Source organism: Mercenaria mercenaria, chromosome 18 (assembly GCF_021730395.1).
Source record: "Mercenaria mercenaria strain notata chromosome 18, MADL_Memer_1, whole genome shotgun sequence".
In the NCBI taxonomy this organism is placed as follows: Eukaryota; Metazoa; Mollusca; class Bivalvia; order Venerida; family Veneridae; genus Mercenaria; species Mercenaria mercenaria.
In genome coordinates, this window is record NC_069378.1 from 2,940,500 (window position 1) to 2,967,644 (window position 27,145).

General features: G+C 38.2%; 1 protein-coding gene across 5 annotated transcripts in view; it reads right to left on the minus strand.

Moving 5' to 3' along the window:
• Positions 1 to 27,145, minus strand: part of LOC123538427 (uncharacterized) — a 42,579-nt gene that overhangs the window by 9,598 nt on the left and 5,836 nt on the right. The window contains exons 2-6 of one of the 5 annotated variants that reach the window (XR_008368313.1): positions 18,000 to 18,173; positions 5,587 to 6,058; positions 4,344 to 4,492; positions 1,834 to 1,897; positions 631 to 744 (exon numbers count right to left, since the gene is read on the minus strand). Coding sequence is in view for 2 of the 5 variants with exons in the window: in XM_045322534.2 (XP_045178469.2) it covers positions 17,653 to 18,173 (521 nt within the window). In the remaining 3 variants the exon portion in view is untranslated. Of the gene's footprint in view, positions 1 to 630; positions 745 to 1,833; positions 1,898 to 4,343; positions 4,493 to 5,586; positions 6,059 to 13,575; positions 18,174 to 27,145 lie in introns of those variants that run through there. The other 4 variants (XR_008368314.1, XR_008368312.1, XM_053529611.1 and 1 more) reach the window with 4 other exon arrangements.

Here is a 27,145-nt window from a genome sequence, read left to right on the forward strand (position 1 = left end):
AAAATATTAGAATTATAAACAATTAAATGGAGATAATTCACTTGTAATATGTACCAATATTTTAATTCTGACAACTCCTAGATTCAACTTTGGCATTTTTTTGACAATGTCACTATTACCAGCACTAAAATAAGTTATAAAACATGTACATAATGCTGTAAAGCTAAATAGATTATATCTGAACCTATTCAGAAATTATTTTGCAAGAATGAGAAAATATTTTTCAGCTCTATCCAACAAAACAGCACATGATAGACTATCATTTGATCCTCAGAATGCCTACATAATGCAACTGTAGCCTGAACACTTACAAGTAAAATAGCTATATTTTGCAATATGGATTCCAACTGAACCTACTGGATAAGTGATTCTGGGGCAGTGTTTTTACTCTCAATTTTAATGTAACTCCTGCTTCAAATTCAACTTTTGAGTAACTGAATGAGTGAAAACATCTGAAATGAATTAAACATTATCAGTAGTCATATTAAAAGACAAATAAAACATAAAAATTGCATCCCGCAGACTGTTATTGCTCCAAGAAAAAGAGGAAGTTTCCATATATAATGCAGAAGGTTGTAGGAGCAAATTTTAAGTTATGCCCATCTAAAAGAATGCATTTCTGTGTCCTACCTTTACTATTCTTCAACAATAACCAATTCGGCACTGTCTGCTAATAAATAGGCTTCCTCCAGTCTTGTCATAAAATCTTCAAGGAACCATAACCAGTCAAGTCTGTATGGAGACCTAAATAAAAGATTGATTAAAAAAAAATTTATACATTCATCTTATACTCCATCCCTCTTTATGTCCTACATACAGAGAAAATTCTGCCTAAATGCAGACACCAAATACTGCAAGTGTCACCTTAGTCACATATGCAATCACCTGTTTGAAATAATACCTTTGCCAAAATAAAGTACCCCTGGTGCTGATTATGACTGAAAATATCTACTTACTGGACTAAATTCCTGTAATTTTACTGCTGAACAACCTAATAGGCTTTGAATATCCTAAAACAATCAAACAGAAGAATGTGAAATTACAAAATCTTTCTCCAGAATCAGTTTTTCAGTTAATTCACAAGTGTAGGAAATTCTCTTTAGGTCAGACATTCCTATTACTTTTTCCATAGACTTCCATTATAAGAAATGACCCTGTCACATGCCCCAAAATTGAGAAATGACCATTAAAATGTGATTCTTTCAGTAAGACAGCATTTCAGACACATGAAAATAGCAATTTTATATAGGCATATCCAATCTATTTTCTTACAATTTTTCATCAGACAAACCCAACCCCCTTTCTTGAATGGCATTTAGAGGCAAAATGCCCACTGACACCTACTATTCTAAATACAGAATTGTTAAGTCAACCATTCAGCCAGGCACTGGTAAAATATTCCAAATTTCACAGAGAACATTATATTGCTTGATTTTGACACAAACTATGATTTATATATTATTATATATATATATTGTAAATATAACATTTTTATCCAACCAGCTTACGGCTCATTAATTTACAATTTTTTCAACTGATCCAAAGCCAGCTTGTAATAATCTCTGATCTAGAACGCAATTGGTATATAGAATATCGAGATGTTTATGTGTTGAACATATTTGTAGTATCATTTCTTAATATATATGAAACACGTCAAATTGTGTGTTTCTAATAATTGTTACTTGCTGGCCAATAAGTAAGCATATATTATCTCTGTAAAACATTTCCATCTACTAATACACTTCATTGCAAATATCATGTTATTGGCCACTTTATAATAATTTTGCTATTACCAATCTGTTAACTGGTGTTTTAATTTCACTTTCAACTCACCAGCTTCATAGTCCTTCATGAAACCTTTAAGTAAGGGCCCTTCGTCCATAAAATCCAAGATGTTCTGAAGAACATGTAATACAGTGTAACTTCTGAAAACCGAACGACCTCCGGACCAGCTTAAAAGTTCTGTTTTTAGAAGTTTCCGGAATTCAGAAGTTTTAAAGTTTATAGGCAAAGTGGATGTGGTGCACAAGAGTTATGTTTTCTTACACGTAGGATGAAGGAGATTTTTATCCTTTTTAATTTTACAATTTCATATTAATTAATTAATTAATTAATTAGATAATTAATTAATTATTTACAAACATTAAGGATAATAAATACATAAATAACAAATATAAAAAGAAACAACAGAACTTTAATAATAGCATTTACGCAAACATTTTCCATTTACATTTTACCATCTTTGGAGTCCCGAGTTCATCAACATTAAATTTTAATTAATGTTGATAATGCATAGTTTAATCGATGTAACTGATCATTTAAAAGTTAAAACATCTATCTTTCTTTCGTTCAAACATTAAGAAAGGTTTTAACACATAAGATATTTACCGGTAATTCATCAAGTTTTCATAAATTAAATACAAATGAAAATAATCGCTAATTACTTCCTTACTTTTGCATCAAATGATCATTGTGATTATATAGCGTGTCAAAATAAACGCGCACCGCTAATGAATAAACAAAAGAACATGTTGATAGCGTTTCTGGATTATCAGGTGACAATTTTAATCCAGGACATAATTTGCTGTTCGGTTTTCAGAAGTCAATTTTAGTGTTAAAATATAAACGGTGCTTCCAAAATCGTCCGGTTTTCAGAATTCGGAAGTTCCGGGTTTTAGAGGTTAAAAATATATAGAAATAAGAACAGAAAAAAGCGGGACCTTGAGTTTCGTACGGTTTTCAAAGGTTTCCGGTTTTCAGAAGGTCCGGTTTTCGGAAGTTACACTGTAGTACAATATAGATGATCATTTATATAACAAGCCGCATCATGAGAACCAAAATAGTGCATTTGTGACCAGCATGGATCCAGACCAGACTGTGCAAAATCACAGGCTCATCACAGGCATGAGAACCAAAATAGTGCATTTGCGACCAGCATGGATCCAGACCACACTGTGCAAAATCACAGGCTCATCACAGGCATGAGAACCAAAATAATGCATTTGCGACCAGCATGGATCCAGACCAGACTGTGCGAAATCACAGGCTCATCACAGGCATGAGAACCAAAATAGTGCATTTGCGACCAGCATAAATTCAGACCAGCCTGTGATTTCGCAAAGTTTGGTCAGGATCCATGAAGTTCGCTAGCAGTTTATCTAACTGTAATAGGCTTTGAAAGACTTTTTTTGTTCAAATGCACTGGCTAGTCTGGATCCATTCTGGTTGCAAATGCACTATGTCATGGTGCTACTTATTATAAATATCTTAAAAAAAAGACGACTTCATAAAAAATTAATCCCAGATTCATTTAACATAATTGGAACCTAGTGAATTTGAAATCGAAAAAAACAACAACTAAAAAGTGTTCAGCACTCTGGTAAGAAGTATGCAAGTAAAAAGTAAATAAGTTCCAGTCTGTGTAACTTATTTATCTTATAGCTTCTTACTGATACTTAAGGAGGTAAGTTACCTAAGAAGTCTTATTCTCTAAATAATGATCTGATGCTAAGTAGTTTAATAATGCAGAAATAATGAACAAGTTACTGCAGAAATGCTACAAAACACTACTGCCTTAAAATGACGTCAACATGTAAGCTGCCTTGCAAAATTAATAGCTTTCATCTTGAAAACACCTAATTGTGAGCAGTATTAAACAGTATTATTTGCAAAAATATTTTTACGAGTCTTTTGCTCTGGATAATGATCAATATTTTACAGCTTTGTGTAGTCATACTAAAATGTTGGTAACTGATGTTACTGTTACGTAGAATCATTTAATTTTGTGGGCATGAAATTTCATGGTTTTTGTCAAAACGGCAATTTTATGGGGATATTAATTCGTGGATTTCAACTTTTGAACATAAAATGGAAATTTTACTTGTTTGATGGGATTAAATTTTGTGGAATGACTCAACCACGAATATTAGTCCCCCATGAATATTAATGATTTCACAGTATTGGGAATATAGCTGGGTGAAAGGTTACTTATTACTGCCATATTCAAACAAAAATTGGGATGTTATAAAACCCTTGTTTCCATTTCCATTGATACTTATATACTTAAACTATGTTCTGTAAGTGTTCAACTTTCAGTGATTTCTTGAATTCAACTAATGTTACCATGGAAACGAATGCCATAACCTATATATCTAAATATAAAATTTAAAGGTATTGACAATGACCTATTTAAGGAACATAACTTCAGTTTTTTTTATCTGTAATTCAACACTAGCCACAAGAACTATCACTGCAAGACCAATATTTTTTTCCATAAAAATGTTAGATGATGAGTAATGCCGCAAGTATTTCAAGCTTTGAATAAATGCAAATTATTCACATACACTTTCAAAAAGGGTGTTGCTCTACAGAGGTTGCACTGTAAATACCTAGCACTTGTTTCCTCATTTCATCTGTCAATGATCTACATGTCCCTTCCATTCCCTCCAAAATCGTCATGGGAACCTTGTGAATCTATCATCTCTTCATTTCCCTTAAATATTAAGAAAATATTTACAAGTAGTACAAGATAAAATTCAATAACTGTAACAAATAGCATTATTAAAGCAGAAAAACAATTTATACATAAACAATTTTTACACAGAACAATGCATTGGATTAAAGGTGGTCAATCACATTTAAACAACATTTAATGACATTTTTTACTTTTTGTATATTCTGGTAGAGAATTATTTAAGGAACAAAAAGACCAATTTCATACATAGAGTTAGATTTCTATTTGAAATGTATATTTTATTATTTTTATAAAATTTTGTAATTACTCCGCTTTATGAAAGTATATAAAAAGCTGGGTATTTCTTTTTATTTCAATACAATGTCTAGTTTTACATTTGCATTTGATAGACATATCAACTATTGAACAATCTGAACCAAAATGCAAGTTTAAAAGCTGTGTGTAGCTTCTGAATTCATTTATTTCCAATCTATCTTGGTTGCGCAACCAAGACAGGCAAAGGGAGGTAATAATAATTTTTCAAACTTGCATTTCTAATGAATTCCATCCAAATACATAATTTTTAATGCAAATATTTTACAAATATATTACAATATGTCTAATATTTATACATTTCCTTAGACAAAGTATGTTTATCAAATTTATACTTACGATAAAATAACTCTATCTTGGTTGGGCAACCAGGATAGGAAAATGAAATTTTAAAAATACCTCCAGTGAAAATCTGATTTGTGTTAAGTGAACATAAATGAGTGTAAGTGATCAGATGCTAAAGTTTCGAACAAATCCGTTACATGGCCAAAATCTGATTATCCACCTTTAATAAAGTAAAAATATGCAGCTAAAATATTTACATGTTGCCCTGCAATGTCTCCATGCAACCGAAAACTATAAATGCTTTAATGTACAAGAAATGCTTTGAGAGATATTTAAGAGCAAGTTACAAGCACATCTATTCTTATATGCTAAAGGAGTACAGTGAACTATTCAAAATCAATGGACAACCTGTATTGGAATGTTCAGTAAAGTGTTTTATGCAACAATATTATATCAAGTTCAAACTAAGCTGTTTCTTTGATTGAGCAAGCGAAATTTTGGTGAAAAATGCATACCTCCATTTCAATATTGTGAAATCTGTAATGAGCTTGACAGGTTTGCTCAGCTCATGACCACTGGCAGGTGATATAACACACTCTTCAGAGCTGGAATAGTTCTGCAACTGAAAGTTATAAATAAACATTAATTTCATGGCAATAATATAAATATTCCTTTAACTATAGTAAAATTAAAGTAAAAAATCAACATGTAATGCATATACAGTGTGAGCAACAAAATGTTAACATCTTTATATGTATCTGCTACAGAGTATAAATGTAAAATTTAACTTCTAAGATTTCAATTATGCCATCCTAAAATTAAGTATTAAACAAGAAACAAGCAACTTAACTTCAGTCTTTGATGATCCTGTAATCTCTGTTCTGTAATTGCTGACAAGTGATGAACACATTCTTCTTGAGCCTCAAACTCTTCACAGCCAGAATAGTTTCACTGTTGATAGTTGAACTTTACTTCTTTTAATAACATCTACAGGTAAAAACAGAATACATAATGAGAATAACAAGTCTTTTGACAGCATTTTGTAAACAAAATGTAGACAAAATATGCAAGAGAATGACCAAATCTTTCCTTCATAAATGTATCACAGTGGACTGCTGCTACTGATTTCACAGCTTTCATATATCACAGTGGACTGCTGCTACTGATTTCACAGCTTTCATAAATCACAGTAGACTGGTGCTACTGATTTCACAGCTTTCATAAATCATTGCTGACTGCTGCTACTGATTTCACATGTTAACAATTTAACAGCTTTATTATTATCATTATTATTATTATACCAGATTTATATAGCGCCCTTTTCATGATCAAGTTCACCTTCAAAGGCGCTTTACACAGTTTAAATGCAGCCACACAGGGTGCATAATTCATCCTCTACTAGTACAGACACAGAGCGATCTGACTAGAGGGACAGAGTGGGACAAAGCCCCCACGGCAGAGAGATCAGAAATCTGATACAGGCTTGTCTGGCTAACTTAGCCTAGCTCGTTGCCAATAGACAGCCTGGTTCTTTAATGTGCCCAGTGTATAGCACTGATACTGGGCTCCTGACCAGTACATCTCTAGTTGGGTGGGAAACACTGAAAAGCGCTTCTGAAAATTCCAGAGTAGCCGCCAGGGAACAAACCCCTGGCCTCAGGATTAGAAGGCCAGTGTGCAAACCACTGAGCTATCTGTCCCCCCATAATAGCTTTCATAAATCACAGCAGACTGCTAATACTGACTTCACAGCTTGCTTAAATCAAAGCTGACTGCTGTTAACTGTTTAACAGCTTTCATAAATCACAGCAGATTGCTGTTGCTGGTTTCACAGCCTCCTTAAATGTTAACAATTTAACAGCTTTCATAAATCACAGCTTTATTAAATCCCAGCCGACTGCTACTGATTTCACAGCTTTCAAAAATCCCAGCTGACTGCTGTTAACAATTTAACAGCTTTCATAAATCACAGCAGATTGCTGTTGCTGGTTTCACAGCCTCCTTAAATGTTAACAATTTAACAGCTTTCATAAATCACAGATTTATTAAATCCCAGCCGACTGCTGCTGATTTCACAGCTTTCAAAAATCCCAGCTGACTGCTGCTACTGATTTCACAGCTTCCTTAAATCACAGTGGATCTGCCGTTGCTGATCAGACAGCCTTTTTTAATCACAGTTGTTACAGATATCAAAGCTTTCTTAAAACAAAGTACCGAGTATACCATACCCATCGGTATATCTGGTAAAAACATGCAATTTTTACTATCACAGCCGACTGCTTATATCCCAACTGACTAATTCCACAGCTTATGCAATTCAGAGTGGACTGCTGCTGTTGACTTCACAGGTTTCTTAAATCACAGCTGATTGCTGTTGTTGATTTTACAGCTTAAGTCAGCCATGGATATCAGGGAGCACTGCCTCAGACACAAGTAGGCACCCAGGCAGAAACACCAACACCCCTGCAAACCAGCTGGATAGCCTCCTCACATGAAGAATTCCACACCCAAAGCAATGTTTCAAACCCACACCGGCGAAGGACAAGTAATTCAAAGTTAGCAACCCCAACCACTATACCACTGATATCCCCCAATATCAGTGGCAGAGCAGCCAAGGCCACCAACATCAAATCACCCATCCCCCACCAATGCTGGTTCAAAACCTCACCCCTGATGCAAATCTCCTCATATGAGAACACCATACAGCTGGCCTACAGAGGGCCAGTATTCCCACCCAGGCACCCACTCATGCCCGAAACAATAATCCCCAACATTCATAGCAAAGTGATCAAGGTTGCCGACCTCAAATCAACTGCCCCTCACCAACGCGAGGTCGAAACCTGGCCTCTAAGTGAAAAATTCCTTATGCAAGGAAACCATCCAGTTGGTCTACAGAAGCTAGGTCAGCTGTTCCAACAAGGTATTCACCTATGCAAAAAACAATGCTCTCCAACATCTGTTACTGCATGGTCAAGAATGCCGACTTTAAATCATCCACTCCTCACTCATGTGGATCTAATTTTGGGCGCAGAACACTTCACGAAAGGAGACCCCTCGACTGGCCCAATGAATGTCAGCAGCTCCACCAAGGAGCCTGTCCATGCCCGACGCAACGCTCCCCAGTACACGGCTGAGTGGCTAAAGGTTGCTGACTTTATATCATCCACCTGTGACTGATAACAATTTATCAGCTTTCATAAATCACAGCTTTATTAAAAATCCCAGCCAACTGCTGCTACTGATTTCACTGTTCAAAAATCCCAGCAGACTGCTGTGAACAATTTAACAGCTTTCATAAATCAAAGCAGACTGCTGCTATTGATTTCATAGATTTCTTTAATCCCTGCTGACTCCTGTTAACAATTTAATAGCTTTCATAAATCTGTTACTGATTTCACAGCTTCCTTAAATCACAGCTGACCTGCTACTGACTTCACAGCTTTCTTAAATATCAGCTGACTACTGTTGCCAAGGTTATGCAAATCACAGGGGACTGCTGATCCTGATTTCACAGCTTCCTTAAATCACAGTGGACTGCTGTTGCTGATCAGACAGCCTTTTTTAATCACAGTTGTTACAGATATCAAAATACCGGGTATCCCATACCTACTGGTATATCTAGTAAAAACATGCAATTTTTACTATCACAGCCAACTGCTTATATCCCAACTGACTAATTCCACAGCTTATGCAATTCAGAGTGGACTGCTGCTGTTCACTTCACAGGTTTCTTAAATCACAGCTGATTGCTGTTGTTGATTTTACAGCTTAAGTCAGCCATGGATATCAGGGAGCACTGCCTCAGACACAAGTAGGCACCCAGGCAGAAACACCAACACCCCTGCAAACTAGCTGGATAGCCTCCTCACATGAAGAATTCCACACCCAAAGCAAGACTTCAAACCCACACCGGCGAAGGACAAGTAATTCAAAGTTAGCAACCCCAACCACTATACCACTGATATCCCCCAATATCAGTGGCAGAGCAGCCAAGGCCACCAACATCAAATCACCCATCCCACACCAATGCTGGTTCAAAACCTCACCCCTGATGCAAATCTCCTCATATGAGAACACCATACAGCTGGCCTACAGAGGGCCAGTATTCCCACCCAGGCACCCACTCATGCCCGAAACAATAATCCCCAACATTCATAGCAAAGTGATCAAGGTTGCCGACCTCGAATCAACTGCCCCTCACCAACGCGAGGTCGAAACCTGGCCTCTAAGTGAAAAATTCCTTATGCAAGGAAACCATCCAGTTGGTCTACAGAAGCTAGGTCAGCTGTTCCAACAAGGTATTCACCTATGCAAGAAACAATGCTCTCCAACATCTGTTACTGCATGGTCAAGAATGCCGACTTCAAATCAACCGCTCCTCACTGATGTGTCTCTGAAACCTAATTTTGGGCGCAGAACACTTCACGAAAGGAGACCCCTCGACTGGCCCAATGAATGTCAGCAGCTCCACCAAGGAGCCTGTCCATGCCCGACGCAACGCTCCCCAGTACACGGCTGAGTGGCTAAAGGTTGCTGACTTTATATCATCCACCTGTGACTGATAACAACTTATCAGCTTTCATAAATCACAGCTTTATTAAAAATCCCAGCCAACTGCTGCTACTGATTTCACAGTTCAAAAATCCCAGCAGACTGCTGCTACTGATTTCACAGCTTTTTTAAATCTTTTAAATCCCAGCTGACCTGCTACTGACCATAGCTTTCTTAAATACCAGCTGACTACTGTTGCCAAAGTTATGCAAATCACAGGGGACTGCTGATCCTGATTTCACAGCTTCCTTAAATTACAGTGGACTGCTGTTACTGATCAGACAGCCTTTTATTAATCACAGTTGTTACAGATATCAAAATACCAGGTATCCCATACCCACTGGTATATCTAGTAAAAACATGCAATTTTTACTATCACAGCCAACTACTTATATCCCAACTGATTAATTCCACAGCTTATGCAATTCAGAGTGGACTGCTGCTGTTGACTTCACAGGTTCTTAAATCACAGCTGATTGCTGTTGTTGATTTTACAGCTTAAGTCAGCATGGATATCAGGGAGCACTGCCTCAGACAAGTAGGCACCCAGGCAGAAACACCAACACCCCTGCAAACTAGCTGGATAGCCTCCTCACATGAAGAATTCCACACCCAAAGCAAGGTTTCAAACCCACACCGGCGAAGGACAAGTAATTCAAAGTTAGCAACCCCAACCACTATACCACTGATATCCCCCAATATCAGTGGCAGAGCAGCCAAGACCACCAACATCAAATCACCCATCCCACACCAATGCTGGTTCAAAACCTCACCCCTGATGCAAATCTCCTCATATGAGAACACCATACAGCTGGCCTACAGAGGGCCAGCATTCCCACCAAGGCACCCACAAATGCCCAAAACAATAATCCCCAACATTCATAGCAGAGTGCCCAAGGTTGCTGACCTCGAATCAACTGCCCCTCACCAAAGTGAGGTCAAAACCTGGCCTGAAGTGAGGAATTCCTCATGCAAGGAAACCATACAGTTTGTCTACAGAAGTTCAGCTGTTCCAACAAGGTGTTCACTTAAATGCGAGAAACAATGCTCTCCAACATCTGTTACTGCATGGTCAAGAATGCCGACTTCAAATCATCCGCTCCTCACTGATGTGTATCTGAAACCTAATTTTGGGCGCAGAACACTTCACGAAAGGAGACCCCTCGACTGGCCCAATGAATGTCAGCAGCTCCACCAAGGAGCCTGTCCATGCCCGACGCAACGCTCCCCAGTACACGGCTGAGTGGCTAAAGGTTGCTGACTTTATATCATCCACCTGTGACTGATAACAACTTATCAGCTTTCATAAATCACAGCTTTATTAAAAATCCCAGCCAACTGCTGCTACTGATTTCACAGTTCAAAAATCCCAGCAGACTGCTGCTACTGATTTCACAGCTTTTTTAAATCTTTTAAATCCCAGCTGACCTGCTACTGACTTCACAGCTTTCTTAAATACCAGCTGACTACTGTTGCCAAAGTTATGCAAATCACAGGGGACTGCTGATCCTGATTTCACAGCTTCCTTAAATCACAGTGGACTGCTGTTACTGATCAGACAGCCTTTTATTAATCACAGTTGTTACAGATATCAAAATACCAGGTATCCCATACCCACTGGTATATCTAGTAAAAACATGCAATTTTTACTATCACAGCCAACTACTTATATCCCAACTGACTAATTCCACAGCTTATGCAATTCAGAGTGGACTGCTGCTGTTGACTTCACAGGTTTCTTAAATCACAGCTGATTGCTGTTGTTGATTTCACTTCACAGCTTAAGTCAGCCATGGATATCAGGGAGCACTGCCTCAGACACAAGTAGGCACCTGGCAGAAACACCAACCACCTGCAAACCAGCTGGATAGCTTCCTCACATGAAGAATTCCACACCCAAAGCAAAGCTTCAAACCCACACTGGCGAAGGACAAGTAATTCAAAGTTAGCAACCCTAACCACTATAACACTGATATCCCCCAATATCAGCGGCAGAGTAGCCAGGGCCACCAACACCAAATCATCTGTCCCCACCGATGCTGGTTCAAAACCTCACCCCTGATGCAAATCTCCTTGTATGAGAATGCCATACAGCTAGCCTACAGAGGGCCAGCATTCCCACCAAGGCACCCACAAATGCCCAAAACAATAATCCCCAACATTCATAGCAGAGTGCCCAAGGTTGCTGACCTCGAATCAACTGCCCCTCACCAAAGTGAGGTCAAAACCTGGCCTGAAGTGAGGAATTCCTCATGCAAGGAAACCATACAGTTTGTCTACAGAAGTTCAGCTGTTCCAACAAGGTGTTCACCTATGCAAGAAACAATGCTCTCCAACATCTGTTACTGCATGGTCAAGAATGCCGACTTCAAATCACCCACTCCTCACTGATGTGTGCTTGAAACCTCATAAAGGGTGCAGAACACTTCATGAAAGGAAGCCACTCAGCTGGCCCACTGAAGGTCAGCGCTCCACCCAGGTGCACGCCCATGCCAGACACAATGCTCACCAGCACATGGCCGAGTGGCCAAGGTTGTCAACCCCAGACCACCCACTCCTCACTGACATGGGTCTGAAACCCCATTTGAGGATTGGAACTCCTCATGTGCTGAGGCCATTCAGCTAGCTTACAGAAGGCTAGTGTTTCACTTATGCATCACCCATGCCTGAAACAATGCTCCCCAGTATCCATGGTTGAGTAGTCAGATGCTGGTGTCAAAGCCTCACTTGCAGTGTAGAATTCTTCATGTAAGGAAGCCATTCAACTTGGTTACAAAAGGTTGATGGTTCTATCCAGCTGCCCATCCATAACAGAAACAATTCTCCTCAACATCCATGGTCAAGTGGTTAAGGTTGCCTACTCTGGATCACTTCCTTCAAAGTGGGCTCACCTGAACCATTAAGCCATGTTTATTGGACAGCATTGTATCAGGCATGGGCAACACATTGGTTGAACCACTGACCTTCCATATGCTAGCTGAATGGCCTCTGCAAATGAAGAATTCTATCCCCTAAATGAGGTTTTGAACCAATTATCAGTCAGGACAAGTAACTTGAAGTTAGCAACCTTAACCCCTCAGCCACATACTGGGGTGCAATGTGTCAGGCATGGGCATGTACCTGGGTAGAACCACTGACCCTCAGTAGGCCAACTAAATGATTTCCTTTCGTGAAGTATTCTACACCCAAAACGAGGTTTCAAACCCACACCAGTAAGGAGCGAGAGATCCAAAGTCAGCATCCTTAACCACACAATGATGGATATTGGAGACCATTGTTTCTTGCATAAGTTAGCACCTTGGCAGAACTACAAACATCCTGTGGGCCAACTGGATGGTTTCCTTACATGAAGAATTCTACACACCGAGCAAGGTTTCAAGCCCTCATCAGTGAGGGGCAAGAGATTTGATATCAGTGACCCTGATCAGTCAGCCATGGATATCAGGGAGTATTGTTTCAGACGTAAGTGGGCACCCGGGTTGAAACACCAACCTTCAGCAAACCAGCTGGATAGCTTCCTCACATGAAGAATTCCACACCCAAAGCAAGATTTCAGACCCACACTGGCAAAGGACAATTAATTCAAAGTAAGCAACCTTAACCATTAGGCCACTGATATCCCCCAATATCAGTGGCAGAGTGGTTAAGGCCACAAACCCCAAATCACTTATCCCTTACCAATGTTGGTTCAAAACCTCACTCCAAATGTAAAACTTTTCATGGGAGAATGCACATACAGTTGGCTTACAAAATGCTGGTGTTTCTACCCACTCATGCCTGAAACAATGATCCCAAATATCCACAGCAGAGTGATCAAGGTTGCTGACTTCGAATCACCTGCCCCTCACCAACGTGAGGTTGAAACCCGGCCCGGAGTGAAGAATTCCTCATGCAAGGAAACCATCCAGTTGGTCTACAGAAGGTCTGCTGTTCCACCAAGGTGCTCACCTGTGCAAGAAACAATGTTCTCCAACATCTGTTACTGCGTGGTCAAGAATGCCGACTTCAAATCACCCGCTCCTCACTGATGTGTGCTTGAAACCTCATAAAGGGTGCAGAACACTTCATGAAAGGAAGCCATTCAGCTGGCCCACTGAAGGTCAGCAGTTCCACCCAGGTGCACGCCCATGCCAGACACAATGCTCCCCAGTGTGTGGCCAAGTTGTCAAGGCTGCCGACTTCAAATCACTTGCCTCTCACTGATATTGGTTCAAATCTTGTTTGGGAAGTGGAATTCTTTATGTGCAGAGGCCATTCAGATAGCTTACTGAGGGTCAGCAGTTTCACTTATGGTCACCCATGCCTGAAACAATACTCCCCAATATCCTTTGCCAAGTACTTAAGATGGCTGTCTTCGAATTGCTTGTCCTTCACCAATATGGGTTCAAAATCTTACTTGCTGTGTAGAGTTCTTCATGTAAGGAAGCTATTTAGCTGGCTGATGGAAGGTTGGAGCTTCTATCTAGGTGTCTTCCATGCCTGAAACAATGTTTCCAAAAATCTCTTGCCAAGATTTTTAATCACTTGGTCATCACCAATGTAGGTTCCAAACCTTGCTTGGGGGGAAGAAAGGTTCTACCAGTGTGCCCGCCTGCCCATGCCTGAAACAATGTTTCCAAAAATCTCTTGCCAAGATTTTTAATCACTTGGTCATCACCAATGTAGGTTCCAAACCTTGCTTGTGCTTCCCAATATCCACAGCCAAGTAGTTAAAGCTGCCGTGTTCGAATCTCTTGTCCTCCACCAATGTGTGTTCAAAACCAGACTTGCTGTGTAGGAAAGTGAGGAGTTATTCAGCTGGCTTGCCTAAGATTGTTGCTGCTACCAAGGTACCTATACCTGTGACAATTCTCCCTATAATCTGTGGCTGAGGAATAAAGGTTGCTGACTTAAATCACCTATGTGGGTTCGAAATCTTATGTCATTGTCATTGTGACTCTAAATTCATGAAAAATATACTTTACATTGTTTTCAAACAATATAAAGTAGGTGACATTTTGGAACATACGTGCATATTACAATGACGAAGTTCTTTTGCACTTTTATGTTCCTTCCTCATGTTCTTTTTCTCCTTCTTGAGAAAATCCTGTCCATTGCACTTTGATATTCCTTTCTTGCTTCATAATACAACCCAGTCAATCACACTTAGCTGCTCTTTCTTTGCTTCTGAGAAAATATGATCCACAAAATTTGATGGTCTTACTTTGCTGCCTGCAATAGTCACAAAACAAATTTTGCATTATTACATCAAATACCACAGACAAGAACATGCACAGACCTTTTTTGTTTATTATTTTTTTGTAATTTTTGTATAATACATGCAACCAAAAACAAACAAGTCAAACAAGCACAAATGACTTTTCACACATTCTCCAATTTTCATTTCCTGGAAATAAACCAGTACCATGCACTGAAGAATGGTTACCATAAAGTACTGTTTTTACTGGTTCCTGGGAAAATCCAGTACTGCATGCAATATCACTCGCTATTTTTAACAAAGTCTCCTCTAGTATTGTCTTTTATGTATTTATAGTATACATACTGCTACAAAGAACATGCATAAACATTTTTTTTTTGTATTTTTTGTAAAACCACCACCAGAACATGCTAACAAAGAACAAATAACTCAAAACTCTACAAATGACTTCTCACACATTCTTCTTTTCATTTCCTGGAAAAAACCAGTACAGTGCATTGAAGAATGGTTACCATAAATACTGTTTTTGCTGGTCCTGGGAAATTGCTGGGTCCTGGGAAAATCCAGTACTGCATGCAATATTGCTTTCCATTGCTAACAATGTCTTCTCCGATAATCTAGTATTGTCTTTTACATAATTATATTATACATAATGCTACAAAGAACATGCACAAACTTTTTTTTTGGTATTTTTTTTTTTTTTTTTTTTTTTTTTTTTTTTGTATTTTTTTTTTTTTATAAAAACACACACAAACAACACACACTACCACACAGAACAAGCACACATGACTTTTCACACATTCTTCTTTCCTGGAAAAACCAGTACTGTGCATTGAAGAATGGTTACCATAAATACTGTTTTTGCTGGGTCCTGGGAAAATCCAGTACTGCATGCAATATCGCTCGCCATTTTTCAACAGTCTCCTTGGATAATCTGGTATTGTCTTTTAAGTATTTATAGTATACATACTGTTACTGGTAACACATAACACATGCTTTCAACCTCCACACACACAATATACACAAACTATATACAACAACAACAACAATCAGTACACTTAACTAAGACATGGTTTCAAAGAACTGGCAAGAAATCTGACTGTTTGGTATACATTTAACACCTTGCATACATATATATTCTGGACATGCCTTGTGTAACAAAAGGGGCCCCTGTGGTCAAGTGGTTCAAGCTTCTCTCATTGCCATTGGTTTAAATGCTTGTTGTGTAATTCTGTACATGCCTTGTGTAACAAAAGAGGCCCCTGTGGTCAAGTGGTTCAAGCTTCTCTCATTACCACTGGTTTAAATGCTTGTTTGAGCTGTGAAATTCTGTACATGCCTTCTGTAACAAAAGGGGCCCCTGTGGTCAAGTGGTTCAAGCTTCTCTCACTGCTATCGGTTTAAATGCTTGTTGTGTAATTCTGTAGTACTACGGTACATGTCTTCTGTAACAAAAGTGTCCCTGTGGTCAAGTGGTTCAAGTCTCCCTCACTGCCATTGATCTGAATCCTCCCTAGACTTGAATAATTCTTAAATTGTCACAGAGAACATAAGCCTCATCATTATTTTTCCATCTCTGATTCATCTGGGGAAGTTGGCAGATACTTGCTGAGAACAATTTTGTAATGGTAAAGAATCACGGAACACTGGTTAAGTTAACTACCCGACATTACATAACTGAAATACTGTTAAAAGTATTTTCAATGAAATGATATACTATGTCTTAATTAACCAAAAATCAATTTGAAAATTCTCTTTCCGCAAAATACATCCTAAGAAAACTAAGTATCCTTCCTGTCTCCCTGTCTAACAGTAGGCTGCAAAATACATCCTAAGAAAACTAAGTATCCTTCCTGTCTCCCTGTCTAACAGTAGGCTGCAAAAATTTATAATGAAATGTTTCAGTATTGTATTATTTAAAATAAGGACTATCTGTTAAGTTACAGAGAAAAATTTATTTGAAAATTCACTATCAGTAAAGTACATCCTATGAAAATTGTAAGTAGGCCTGTATAATTGGTACAAGAGACATTAAATATGGTCTGTAAAATTACTTGTTTTGGTAAAAGAGAATTCAGGTGACTATAATGAAGAATCATTAAAGATATCTTGAATACTGAAAAATGTTAAGAAGTAAAATAGAAAAGCAAAAATACTTTTAGAAAAAATGTCAGACAGGAACAGGAGCACAACAAAATTGAATCAAGATGACAAAAATATAGAATTATTCACAAAAATAGTTAATGGGAAGCACTGGTCAAGTGGTTAAGGCACTGGTCACTCAGCTTGAAGACAGTTGGTGCAAAAACCAACTGTTTAACACTAGCACCTCTTACATTACACGGTAAGCAGACTCCAGGATGTTCAAGTTGTATTCAAGTTTGCAATACAAAGAAACTTAACTAAACTAAAGATTAAGAAAATAATACAACAAACAGTATGATATGATATGATAATGACTGATGATGGTGATGCTAAGTCTTGGTGAATGATGATGAAAATAATGAATGATGATTAAAAAGATGATGATGATAAATGTTTATGATAATGACTAATGGTTGTGATGATGATGATTGAAAATGAATACTGATGAATCTTGTAATGAATGATGACAATGAATGCATGATGAGTCATGATGATGATGATGATGATGATGATGATAAGGATGATTGGACAATACAATTGGCAATACAATGAAGCATATTTAAAGAAATAAGTACAACAAACAATAACAATATCAACAAGTAGCTAAATGTTAAAGTATACCAAACACCCTTATTTCTGTCATGTTCTCCTCAACCACAAGGGGGGGAAGGTGTGAGGCCATTGGCTATTAATCATAGGACTTAACCCCCCAAATAACTTGCATTGGCACATGAGGTCGACGGGTCCTAGTTGACCTGCGTGGGACAAAAACCTCTACATCTAAGTCTGGCCTACCCTCAGGATTAACCTCTAAACCCTGGTCCACCCCTCCCAGAGACTCCCTGTCTCTGGTGTTCCCTGGGAATACCTGGGATACCTGTGGCACAAATGGAGCGGGCACCTCTACCTCTGGGACAAAAAGAGGTGGTAGAGGCACCTCTACCTCAGGTACAAAAGGGAAAGGTTCCACCTGGGGTACAGGACCCACCTCAAGCTCCACAGGATGGACATCCTGAGGAGCCCCTTCCCCATTACCTTCGACGTCAGCGGCGGGCGTATCCTCTGGGATTACCGCAACATCAACGGGACGGACAGGGTCCTGGCTAGCGAAGGGAGTCACCTCAGTAGACAGCTCCTCCGTCACAGCCAAAGCAACGACCTCATCACTACCGGGAGGTAGTGCCCGCATAACCTCGGTCACCTCAGTACCTGAAAGTAGAAAAAATATGTAATAAGAAAAAGGCAGCCTATATTTGTACAAATTTTATATAAGGATTTAGTAATTGATTTAATTCTGCAACTTACCAACTGCTGTTATGCAATTTTCAAATCCATCAACTCTTAAACACCACGTAATTATGAGCCTTCATTGGACAAATTTTTAATACCCCATTATCCAGAATATGGAAATCATTGTGATAATTAGTGGCAAACTCTTCAGCAACACAAGAGCTGTCACAGGAGACAGCGTGCTCAACTATTTCAATGCTGGATAGTGAAACTCAACTGGGTATATTTGATGAAGCTGGAGGTGTCACTGGAGTGTTTAATGAATCAAATGTGGATAAAGATATTGGATAATACTTGAGTCTGTGTCAATAGTATTAAGTAATAAGAGAGATAAGGATCAAGTGTATCAAAACATTGAATAAGTATAATTGTAAGCAAAAAGGGGGAATAATCCATGAAAGATTAGTGCAAGAGGGGGGATAATTCATTAAATATTCCCACCAGAGTTATTATTGAGACCTTGTGTCATATGATATGGGACATATGGTGGAACAACTACTTTTTTCCAGTTTGAATCAAATCCATTAAGTAGTACCCGAGATAAAGTGAAAGAGCACAAAATCTTTAACCTGAAATTCTAAGTAACAAGGCAGTCTGAAAGACAGCTAAATCCCCCGCCACTGCTATGGATAGTGAAAGGGTAAACCTTTGATTTTAGCTGTGACCTTGACCTTGAACTGACATGGCTGACTCATGAATTCTGCACAACGTCTTGATGAGGTGATCATTTGACCAAAGTTTCATGAAAATCCTTCAAGGGGTCTAGGAGATACAGAGCTGAAACCTTTGACCTTCAGTTGTGACCTTGACCTTGAGCTGACATGGCTGACTCATGAGTTCTTGATGAGGTGATCATTTGACCCAAGTTTGATGAAAATCCTTCAAGGGGTTAAGGAGATACAGAGTGGACACCAAATGGAAGGCTCAAACCTTCGACCCTTAGTTGTGACCTTGACCTTGAGCTGGCATGGTTGACTTATAATTTCTGCATATCGTTCTGATGAGGTAATCATTTGACCCAAGTTTTATAAAATTCCTTCAAGGGGTTTAGGAGATAGAGAGCGGACACGAAATGGAAGGCTCAAACCATTGACCTTCAGTTGTGACCTTGACATTGAGCCGACATGGCTGACTCATAAGTTCTGCACATCGCCTTGATGAGGTGATCGTTTGACCCAAGTTTGATGAAAATCCTTCAAGGGGTTTCGGAGATATAGAGCGGACACAAAATGGAAGGCTCAAACCTTTGACCCTTTGTTGTGACCTTGACCTTGAGCTGGCATGACCAACTCATGGGTTCTGCACATTGTCTTGTTGAGGTGATCATTTGACCCAAGTTTTATAAAACTCCTTCTAGGGGTTTAAGAGATATAGAGCGGACACAAAATGGAAGGCTCAAACCTTTGACCTTGAGTTGTGACCTTGACCTTGAGCCGGCATGGCTGATTCATGGGTTCTGCACATCGTCTTGATGAGGTGATCATTTGAACCAAGTTTTATAAAATTCCTTCAAGGGGTTTAGGAGATATAGAGCGGACACAAAATGGCAGGCTCAAACCTTTGACCTTGAGTTGTGACCTTGACCTTGAACTGACAAGGCTGACTCATGGGTTGTGCACATCGTCTTGATGAGGTGATCATTTGACCCAAGTTTCATGAAAATCCTTCAAGGGGTTTAGGAGATATGGAAATATGTCAAGGGGTTCAAAAGATATGGACCAGACACGAAATATCACACCATGACCTTGGATCCCCAAGTGTGACCTTGACCTTGACCCAGCACAGTTGGAATATGGGTACTGCACATTGCCTTGGTAAGTTTAACATTTGTTGTTAATATAATGGAAATATGTCAATGGGTTCAAAAGATATGGACCGGACACGATTTTGTTACGGACGGAAGGACGGACGGACGCAGACCATTCCTATAATCCCTCCGCCACGGCAGGGGATTAACAATGTGACCCCCAGGGCAGGGCCATATTTGATCCTAGAGGGATAATTTGAACAATTTTGGTAAAAGACCATTAGATGATGCTACACACCAGATATCAAAGCCCCAGGCCCTGTGGTTTTGGACAAGAAGATTTTTAAAGTTTTTCTTTTTGGTTGCCATGGCAACCAGAGTTCTGCATGGAATTCAATTCCTTGAATGATTTTGACAGGGGCCAACTAAGAATCATTCTGGTGAAGTTTGGTGTAATTCTGCCCAGTGGTTTTCAAGACGATTTTTTTTAGAAATTGTTGCCGGACGACGCACTATGCACGACTGACGACGGACATCAAGCAGTCACAATAGCTCACCTTGTTACTTTGTGTCAGGTGAGCTAAAAATAATATCCAAAGCTTCAACATAGGTTGGACAGCTACTTTCACCTAGGGTATGCTCATGAACATCAGACTTCATCATGCATGTCCAGTAAAAATGTTTTATACACATGCAAAAATTTAGTTTAGTTTTGCCACATGCATTATCTAGTTATTGAAATTTCATTAACAGTCATGGGACCAGCATTAGTGGTTGTGGTCTCCCTGTACAACTCCTCTACTTAAGAAGATGTAATTTAACTGAAAACTATAATTTGCTGCAAATTAGATAAAAATTTCTCTTGTTTTCTGCATTTTTTTCACAATATATGTGGCTTTCATTGAATTAATTGCTGCACCTTAAGGTACTTCCACAAATTGAAATAAGAAATTCATGTGAAAAATCAGAATCCTCGAAACAGCTTTCGAAATGCAAGGACACAAAAAATATATGATAAAACTTGAAAAGATAGATATCTGTAGGTAAACTTGCGAGCATGAAAGTTACGTTGAACCCTATATCCACAGTGCTTTGGAAGAGAATGAGTGAACATTTTTGGTGCAAAGTTTTGGTATCGTATGCATCCTAAATTGCTATAAAATATTTATTTTCAAATCAAAGAAATGCCAAAATAGTGCACACGAGCGCTATTTTCTTAAGAAAATGTCGTTAAACATTCTAATGCGCAAAACACGTGCACAGTTTTTCTAAAATATTTCGCCACCATGTTTATTTCAAGAAATATTTTTTGATTGTTCTTTTACCTCAGATTTCCTTACTGAAATATATATGCCTCCTTTTCCATGGTTAGAGATATCCATTTAGTATAATTTTGCACTGTCCTATCTCCTTAATCTGTTACCGATCCTTTACATTTAAAGAATAAACGCAATGTGTAATGATAGTTTTTCTCTTCACGCACCTCTCTTGGACAAGAAAGTCGTTTCACCTAAAATTTGTAAGCATCCGCTGACAAAATATTGATGAAAGAGCGTAACTTTTTCTAAAATAAAGTTCAATTTCAATCATTTTCAAAAGCTGGAAATATTGCACATTGTATTGAATTTATAAATAAAACAAATATCCCCAAAATATTATAGCCATTTTAGAATTTTTCCGGGAACTATACGTTTCAGCCAAACAACGCATTTCAAGATGACACAAAACTGATTTCTCTTTGTAAACAATGTCAAAGTTCACCTGAGGAACATTGCTGAAAAAGTAAAAGTGCTTACTTGTTTCAGTTTTACGTCCTGTAGAAAACAATCAACTTTTAACTTTAAATGCATATATGTTCTATGATTATTCCAATATAAACAAGAGCTGTCTCCATAGGATGACATATGCCCCCGATGGCACTTTGAATGAGTAGTTATGGCCGATGTTAGAGTTTAGGACCTTTGACCTACGGAGCTGGGTCTTGCGCGCGACACGTCGTCTTATTGTGTCACACATTCATGCGTAGTTATTTTAAAATCCATGCATGAATGACAAAGATATGGACCGGACACGCCCATCAATGCACTATCATGAAAAATGACCTTTAACGTCTAAGTGTGACCTTGACCTTTGAGCTACAGACCTGGGTCTTGCGCGCGACACGTCGTCTTACTGTGGTACACATTCATGCCAAGTTATTTGAAAATCCATCCATCGATGACAAAGATATGGACCGGACACGCCCATCAATGCACTATCCTTTAATGTCTAAGTGTGACCTTGACCTTTGACCTACGGACCTGGGTCTTGTGCGCGACACGTCGTCTTACTGTGGTACATATTCATGCCAAGTTATTTGAAAATCCATCCATCGATGACAAAGATATGGACCGGACACGCCCATCAATGCACTATCCTTTAATGTCTAAGTGTGACCTTGACCTTTGAGCTACGAACCTGGGTCTTGCGCGCGACACGTCGTCTTACTGTGGTACACATTCATGCCAAGTTATTTGAAAATCCATCCATCGATGACAAAGATATGGACCGGACACGAAAATTGCGAACAGACTGACAGACTGACAGACCGACAGACTGACAGACGGACAGACGGTTCAAAAACTATATGCCTCCCTTTGGGGGCATAAAAACCGTCTGATCATTTCCATGAGAAATAAAACGAAGCAAATTTAAGTATTTGTTTACACTTCAACCAGGTGAAATTTATAAAAGGCATGTACTATCACGAGACTCCCATGCATTTTGAACCATGTGGTGAATAAACTGATTTACTTTAAGTATGGTCTCTCAGCTGAGCCAGTTATTTGTTAATTTCAGAGAACATACAATATTAAAAGAAGTGTTTATGAGATTATGCACATGTACGAATATTTATTAGTTTACTTTATAGGCCTATTAACGATGATAGAAAACAAGTGTGCACTCGGCAAAAGCAAGTCTATCATTTTCAGGTGTATACTGAACACTGATCCCAATGTTCGTAATTTCAGATAAAGAACACATTATCCTTGGTTTCGTAGACAAGTCATAGAACTGGACCGCTGCTCCCGCTGACAACATCGCAGTAATCACTAATGTAAAGTCAGTGTCCATTTCAATACGGGATAATACACGTTTTTGTTTTGTGTGTGTGTGTGTGTGTGTGTGTGTGTGTGTGTGTGTGTGTATTAACGTCTGCAGAAGCCCGTGGAATTGTTTGTGACTGAGACCGAAGGTCGCTATTCTTGCATAAAAATATATTTCACGACAACTTATGTATTGTTTTCATATGTGATGACTTGACGATTACGGTACATTTTTTACTTACCATTCCAGTTGTTCTTGGAGATGGTAAACATGTTTTAAATACCCGTATCCATGGCCCAGAAATAAACAACACTATCAAAAGCACATCCTGAAGGTTTTTAAGCGATTTTTTTATCCGTCATTATTACAATATAAAATTACCGGTAATTGTTCATATCAGTTCACAATTTGGTGGACTTGATCACAATTTCAAGAATAACAAGAGGACCATGATGGTCCTGAATCGCTCACCTGTCCCAACATGACCCAGTTTTGAACTGAGTATGACATCGGTTTTTTTTCTATTATTTGACATAGTGACCTAGTTTTTGAGCTCATGTGACCCAGTTTTGAATCTGACCTAGATATCATCAAGATGAACATTCAGACCAACTTTCATACAGATCCCATGAAAAATATGGCCTCTAGAGAGGTCACAAGGTTTTTTCATTATTTGACCTACTGACCTAGTTATTGATGGCACGTGACCCAGTTTCAAACTTGACCTAGATATCACCAAGGTGAACATTCTGACCAATTTTCATGAAGATCCATTCAAAAGTATGGCCTCTAAATTAGGTCACAAGGTTTTTCTATTTTTAGATCTAATGACCTAGTTTTTGACCGCAGCTGACCCAGTTTCGAAACTGATCTCGGTATCATCAAGATGAACATTCAGACTAACTTTCATACAGATCCCATGAAAAATATGGCCTCTAGAGAGGTCACAAGGTTTTTCTATTATTTGACCTACTGACCTAGTTTTTGAAGGCACATGACCCAGTTTCGAACCTGACCTAGATATCATCAAGGTGAACATTCTGACCAATTTTCATGAAGATCTTGTGAAAAATATGGCTTCTAGAGAGGTCACAAGGTTTTTCTATATTTAGACCTACTGACCTAGATTTTAACCACAGTTGACCCAGTTTCGAACTTGGCCTAGATATCATCAAGATAAACATTCTGACCAACCTTCATACAGATCCCATGAAAAATATGGCCTCTAGAGAGGTCACAAGGTTTTTTCATTATTTGACCTACTGACCTAGTTATTGAGGGCACGTGACCCAGTTTCGAACCTGACCTAGATATTACCAAGGTGAACATTCTGACCAAATTTCATGAAGATCCATTCAAAAGTATGACCTCTAGAGAGGTCACAAGGTTTTTCTATTTTTAGACCTAATGACCTAGTTTTTGACCGCAGCTGACCCAGTTTCAAACTTGACCTAGATATCATCAAGATGAACATTCAGACCAACTTTCATACAGATCCCATGAAAAATATGGCCTCTAGAGAGGTCACAAGGTTTTTCTATTATTTGACCTACTGACCTAGTTTTTGATGGCATGTGACCCAGTTTCGAACTTGATCTAGATATCATCAAGGTGAACATTCTGACCAATTTTCATGAAGATCTTGTGAAAAATATGGCCTCTAGAGAGGTCACAAGGTTTTTCTATTTTTAGACCTACTGACCTAGTTTTTGACCGCACGTGACCCAGTTTCGAACTTGATCTAGATATCATTAAGATGAACATTCTGACCAATTTTCATAAAGATCCCATGAAAAATGTGACCTCTAGAGAGGTCACAAGCAAAAGTTTACGCACGGACGCACAGACGCACGGACGGCGGACGACGGACGCTGCGTGATCACAAAAGCTCACACTGTCACTTTGTGACATGTGAGCTAATAACTTTACATTCGAGTTATATTGAGTACGGACACATAGTTGGAATACGGACTAGTACGAACGTAGTGTCATGTTTCCAAGCTGTTTATATAATTTTTTCGAGAATTTAGATAAAAACAAACTGACTGATACTTATCAAAATCATAAATATAATACCTAAAAACAAAGAATCGCACAGGTAAACACGCAATTCTTTAAAATTCACGGTTGTCTACAAAATCTGAATTGACGCAGAGTAAAAAGGGGCGGGGGTGGGAGCAGCGTATTTTGCGTTAGTTACTGATACAGTAAAACATTCTATGGTTTAGATTGCATCTTAAATGCTTCAAGTAGAGGTTTTTATGAAAGAACAAAAAGACACAGATACTAGATGTCAATCTGCGCAGAATTACATATACGTCCCTGGGAAAGCATTTAAAAATAAAAATCGGGTATTAACAGCACGTGAATTGCCTTGTTTGCACACGATTTTTCTCCCGTTTATACATGGGCGGATCCAGTGAAAAAAGTAGTTTTTATGCAAGAATATCAGTTTAAATCTTTGAAAGTGTGAAAAAAATATCACTGTTTAAAGATGAACCAAGATACAGAAAAATTACTTTTGAGATACTGCTTATTTTAATCATCAGGTTATCTACCACTGTATACAAATTGTAATACCTCCTAACATATTTGGCTGCACATTTTTTTTTTTCTGCGATTTATTACATGCTGCATAAATTCTTATATTGTATAAAAAGTCGAAAGATCAAAATTGGCTGGATTACGACGCATGAAACATCTATAGAATCACTATACACATCGAACTTGTCCCCGACCAGTATGCGGAAATACTGTGGCCAAATGTTTCAAGATTGTCTAAAAATATTTGCATATATCGTGAAACGCAAATTTTTCGATTGTTTTTATAGCTTATAAATATACACGTATGTGTGAGAAAGTTACGTTAAGTAATTTCGGTTACAGTTAGCGAAGGAAGTACCGGAAATTCCATTTCCAACAAATTTTCCGTGAGATAAGCAGCGCTTTAGTACATAAATTCCACAATAGTAAATTAAAATTTTCTTATACTTGCACAATCCTTGAAAAGAATTTTGGATCGTTGCAAATCTTGTTCACATTAAGTCTGAGACTACTCTTACAATTTCAGGCAGTTTGGTACACCATACATAGAAAAATCATTGTCCGCACATTGCACTACTTTTATGTATACTGAAAATAGCCTTATGTACAGATTTATTTTCGTTTTAATACATGAGGTGGTCAGATTTGAAAAAACAGATCTTGTACTATTAGTTTAGTTCTATTCGATAAGACAATTCTCCTATGCACTAATTGAAACAAGTTGAACTAACTTTTGCCATTTATGAATTTTTAATAAAGTATTTTAAAAGGATTTAAAAATCTAACCAAAAATTTGGAAAAATACAGGTAAAATATCTTCTTTGTTTTAATAATTTCCGTTTTTAGTTTTACTTTTTATACAGCCACTTTTACTTTAGGTCTTGCAAACTGAGCTGTTTTTGTACTCTGGAGCAGCTGCATTTGAAAGCTTTTGTTCACTATATTTTCACACCTCAAATGAAGGTCACTCTAAATTCAATATGGCGGATGTACCTTAAAATTATTCTCTACACATCTTGATCTATCTTGATCTTGGTAATTTTATACACTTAATTTGTTATTTTGAACTCTGGTCTCCAACATACATCTGAGACTGTAAATAAACATGGATTTCAAATATTTTATAACGGAATTTGGAAGTTGTCATACAGTCACAATCACAACACAGATCATAGAAATGAAATAATGAAAGCACGTGAAAGTGCCGAAGTTACTCTGACATCATCAGCGATTCTCCTGTTGATTTTTTTGTTGTTTCGCAGATATGGTCACGTGCATCACTGCACAAAAATTTTACAAACAAGTTTATATGTGTAAACATTACCCAAGAAATTTGTTACTGTGAAATTATAATAATAAAAAAAATTTTAAAAATTTTTTAAAAAAATTAAAAAATAATAATATACACATAGATCAATCAACGACTATACACAGCAACAATTCTGAAAACAAGACCAGTGTCGAAGGACAGCAATGCTGGGCTTTTCAACAGCCTCGTCAATTAAATTAATAC